This window comes from Coffea arabica, chromosome 2c (assembly GCF_036785885.1).
Source record: "Coffea arabica cultivar ET-39 chromosome 2c, Coffea Arabica ET-39 HiFi, whole genome shotgun sequence".
NCBI lineage: Eukaryota > Viridiplantae > Streptophyta > Magnoliopsida > Gentianales > Rubiaceae > Coffea > Coffea arabica.
Window position 1 is genome coordinate 3,819,690 of NC_092312.1, and position 5,090 is coordinate 3,824,779.

General features: G+C 39.1%; 1 protein-coding gene across 1 annotated transcript; it reads right to left on the reverse strand.

The window, feature by feature from the left end:
- LOC113725207 (ethylene-responsive transcription factor 5) lies at positions 1–1,723 on the reverse strand. Its single transcript, XM_027248225.2, has one exon. The coding sequence runs from the start codon at positions 1,451–1,453 to the stop codon at positions 503–505; it is 951 nt and encodes a 316-aa protein (XP_027104026.1). The 5' UTR covers positions 1,454–1,723; the 3' UTR covers positions 1–502.
- Positions 1,724–5,090: the final 3,367 nt, after the last annotated feature.

The window sequence follows — 5,090 nt, forward strand, 5'->3', positions numbered from 1 at the left end:
TTAGAAAATGCTTTCATCAGAATTATATATAGAGCTCAAATTCATATTCTGAACGAATGAACCAATTACAAATGCCACGCTACTTTTGCTATATTTACATCCTCGAACCAATTAAATTAAACAAGCTACAAAGGAAAATCAATAATCTAGCTGCAAAACAACAGCTGAAATATATACATACATATGTTTTTCCTAAGCACCTCAGACTTTGTGACTGTCAGGTGCATCTTGATAATCTACTAACTCGCATTTAACAACTCATCCTTAAGCATGGAAGGAAGGATCGCTTTGTTGCGCTAGGAAGGATCCCGTCATTTGAGGCAGTCTCGGGTTGAATAACTTTTGCCCATCAACCAGAAAAGATTGAATAACTTCGAACCTTTCTCAATCTTTTTTTTTTTTCCCTTCAGGTATTTCCCCCTTTTTTTCAAAATTTTATTTGTTTGTATTACGTTATTATTATTAATTCGGTGAGCCCGTAAAATAGTTTTGATTTGGTTGATTAGATAACCATGAGCTGGGAATAGCCCAAACTTGGGTGTGGAGATAGCGGCGATAAAGGCGGAATCTCGAAAATACCCTTCACATCTCCACAGTCCCAAACAGCGGTCCAGCTTGACGGCGTTAACGGATCCGTGGGCAAACCGCGCTCCTCGCCTTTCCGGACGGACGCCGGCGACACCTCCTCCCTCTTCACCTCTTTTTTCACAATGTCCTCACTCACAACATCCGGCTCCCTGGCCCTTTTCCGACCAGAAGTCATCGCCAGCTCTCTTTCCGGCAGAGTATTATTCTCCACCTCGTGTGGGAAATTGAGGATAGCTTTGCTCCCTCTGAGACGGAAGGCCGCCTTATCATAAGCTTTGGCGGCCTCCACAGCGGTATCAAAAGTTCCCAGCCAAACCCGAGACCCTTTACGATTGGGGTCACGAATCTCAGCCGCAAATTTTCCCCAGGGCCGCTGCCTGACTCCCCTATAATGCTTTTTCTCACCGGAACCTTCCTGGACCTTCTTCTGCTCGACCGCTTTAGCCTTAGGCTCCTCGTAGGTGGTGGTATTAGAGGTATTCATTTTGTTAAAGTCCAACAATTTCTTAACGGGAGGAGGAATTGCTATATTCAAAACAGGCTTTCGCTCGCTGAAGCTGGTGGCGGTTTGTCTTGGGTGGTTTGGAGTAGTTAACGCGACGACGTTCGGCTTCGTCTCCAATTCCATGTAATTAATATTGGAGCTGGAGCTGGAGGTTGCAAAGCTGAAAGAAGCGTTGGAGGTCACAAAGCTTGAAGTATCAGAATCGGAGGAATTGTTAGACTGAGAAGTGGAGAGGTGTGAAAATTGGCTCAAGCGATCGTCTGAAGCACAATAGTTTTCCATGAAGGCGAAATCATCAAGAAGATGCTGCTTAATCAGCTCCAAGGCAGAAGTTTCAGTAATTTGGGTTTGGGAGGCCATCCTGGTAGGAGCCAGGAGGATAAGATGTCAAAGTTGTTCTGGGAAGAGGAGGAAGGAGAAGGGATTATCGGTTGCAGTCTTTCTTTGTTTTTTTTTTTTTTTTGCTTATTTTTGGATTCAAACCTTTGAGTGGAAGAGAGGGAGTGAGGTTGGGGTGCTTATAAAGGGTCTCCTGAGTTTCGAGCATGAGTGGAAGTTAAGGCCTTCCTTAAGGGGAGGGAGGAGGCTTCATATGATGCCTTCTTGGGTGGAGCCAGGATACTTCCCTCTTTCTTGTTGGCTTTCGCGAATATTAGAGAAATCATTTTATTAATTTACTAATAGGAAAAAAATTGAAAGGATAATCATCCAAAACATGGAAAAGCGGAATGAAGCTGCGTGCGTACAAAGAAATGATGATATACTAACTATGTGCCTGATTTTATGTTCGTTTTCCTAAATTTTGAAAGCAAATACTTTCTCCTCCGTTCTACTTTGATAGTCCTAAATTCCTTTTTCATCTGTCCCAAATTATAATTCACTTTTCAATTGAAGAATGTAATTGTATTTTAATTTTTTTAAAATACCCTTATTCAATGTAAATAGTTGTTACTATAAACCTATTCTATTTAATGAGAACTGATTCTTTTTTACCATCAATTCAAGTTTTCATAAAGTTGTACCATATTTAATGTGAGGGTATTTTAGAAAAATAACAATCTAAATTTACTTTTCTAACAATGTTAACTTTTTTTTTTTTAATTGTATGAAAAAAGAAACAGAACTATCAAAGTGGGACGGAGAAAACAGTAGTAATTAATAATAATTGTGGGTGAGGATTGATTGAGGATGAGGATGATGAGATTTGAGGGGCTGGCTGACCAATTGGATCATGGATGACGGATGGTCCGCTCTCTCTGATTAGTCTTTTGCACTGCCTTTTGGGGTCAAGTTGTGTTTTTTTTTTTTTTGTCTGACGTCTTTTTTAAAATTTGTGGGTAGGATTAGGATGGATGTTCCGGTTTCCCGGTTACTTCCATTGCGTGCGACCATTATTTTATTCTTCCAAGTCAAGCAAGTTAGAAAAAACGGAAACATGGTGGAAACAGACGAAGACGACACCTCATTTTGACTTTTCTCCTTCCAAACAAACAAAACAAACAAAGAAAAATAAACCCACTGTTGCTTACACTTTGTTGTTGCATCATGCATGGCATGGCGATACATGCATCCTCCGATGGATCAACACTACTGTTAAGCCTGTTCTCATTTAAGTTAAACTTATTTAAAGAAATAGATAAATTCTCTTCTCTTTTTTTTTTTGTATTTTGGGAAAAAAATGATGTTAAAATGCGCTTCAGATTTGAACTCTTTTTTCAAGTTGCCCGGAAGATGATTTAGTTTGGAGGTCAAACATGGAATTGGAATCCTAACTTTCAATCCGGTAAAAGAAAATGGAATTGGAATTGGAAGCTTGAGAGAAAGCGACTCTCTTGTCTGCTGCTGCTCCTAGTCCTGGACTGGAAATAAAACCCCCACGACTTCTCTTCTGACTGCACTGAAACTGACAGGGCAGAAGAAAGAGACAAATCTAATTATACCTCACCACTTCCAAGTCTTCAAGCCATGAAAGCACGTGGACCCGACTACTGTACCCAAACCAAAAAAAAAAAATAAAAATACTTGCTGTAAGAAAATTGCAGTGCTAGACTTCAACGTTCTCATGTTTGTATTTCCAGTCTACAACTGTTGTGGGGACAGTTCAGAGCTCAACCGCACCATTGTACCATACCATCCCACTGCCTGAATATTCTTCTCGGTCGATAGAGCTTATGTTTGTTGGTAATCGATTCGAATCTTTGGTAAAGTTGATGTCAAATTGTGGCATATGCGTCGGTTGGTGAGCGGGTAATTATGCATGAAATGAAAGTAGCCGTGGCTCCCTGTAGCTGGTCACTCTTCAGGAAAATTGTGCCTCACATTTTCTCCCCCAAAAAAAAAAAAAAAAAAATCCCTCACATGTAAAATAGTAGGCTTGTTCGGATAGGATATTATTTGAAATATTATTTGAAATAATTACTGTAGTATTTTTTGTGATGTGATGTATGTGAGATAAAAAGATGGTTGGGAATATAAAAAGGTGGGTTGAAAAATGTGTTTATGATACAAACGAAATATTATTTGGGATAAGTTTTGTATCCAAACACTCCAACAGTGTGTAAAATAATCTCTCACATATACTAATATAATAAATGTACCAATTTGATCCTAAAACCTATTTCTAACTAAATTTCTTGTCAAAAAGTGCATACACAAGTCACATGCCTGTATTTTCACGGGAAAAATTTTGGAACAACATTAAAACCTCTTAGAAAAATAAGTCCCCCCTTCCCCGTTCCTCCCTCGCTCCTCCTTTCCATTCTTCCACTAACCTGCAACTTTTCTCTTTTTCTTCCTCCTCCCCGTTCCTCCAATCGAACCTCTCCCCGCTTTTTTTTAGCAAGAAATTTGGTCTTTGGGACTAAATTAATACGGTTATTATATGTGAGGGACTATTTTACTTCATTTTATATGTGAGGGGCCAAAAGCGATTTTTTTTTAAAAAAATCTTTTGAAATGTGAAGGACCCCTTTGATAATTTTTCCTTCTTTGTACTGCCATAAATAAAGAAAAACGCAGAACACATATAAACGCATCACAAATCACGCCTTGCTGGGACTGGGAAGCACGTGAGCTGACTGAGACACATTGAACTTGACTTTTGTACCTCAACGTTATCCGGTATTCAACGTTTTCTTCTTCGTATTAAATCGTCACGCCGTTGCGTAACTAAACTGACTTTAATTGCAATTTGGACGCTAACTCCTTTTAACTCTCCAGCTAACACAAAATACTGCACTGCTCCAGCTCACGACGACAAGTAGCAATGGGCTATGAAATTAACGGTCGCCTTCAGAGTTTCCAACTTGGCGCTGGTCCTCTCTCTGAATTTGCAAGTTGCGCAAACTGCTAAAACTTTTTTAGCGGGGAATGAACCAGAACCAGAACCAGAATCCCCTGTTTTAACATTTTATTTTTCCCAAATCATAACAGTTGGGCGCCATAGCCTTAGAGCTAATCATCTTTTAGTCCAGAATTATCAGTCCCGACAGTGTTTTGATGATACTAATCAACTCTTGGACCGAAAAAAAGGAAGGAAAGAAAGAAAATAGAAAAATCAACATAATCTTCCAACTAAACTGCCATGATGGGAGATTTAGCCGACTTCAAGCATTGTCGTTACTTAGCACAATTTTTTGATTGATAAAGATTTCAAGCCTCGACTCTCCAAGTCCAATTCCAAAATGGGAAACGAATGACCTTAGTTTTGAACACACTACTATTGGCACAAAAAGAAAGATATGCATCAGCAGCAGCCGCGAAAGCAATTTTAACACATATAAAAATACGTATGAAGAGGATAAGATCATGTCCTAGCAACAAACTGAATGAATCGGTTGAATAACCTCAAGATAGAAGGCGTCGTTTTGTCAAAAAAAAAAAAAAAAGGAGAATGACCCCAAAGTAGTGGTTTGCATTTTTAGAACGTTGTTGGAATTTATGGAATTGTGCTGTAGCCTTAATCTTTTTTTTTTTGTTTTATGAGTACAGAAAATAC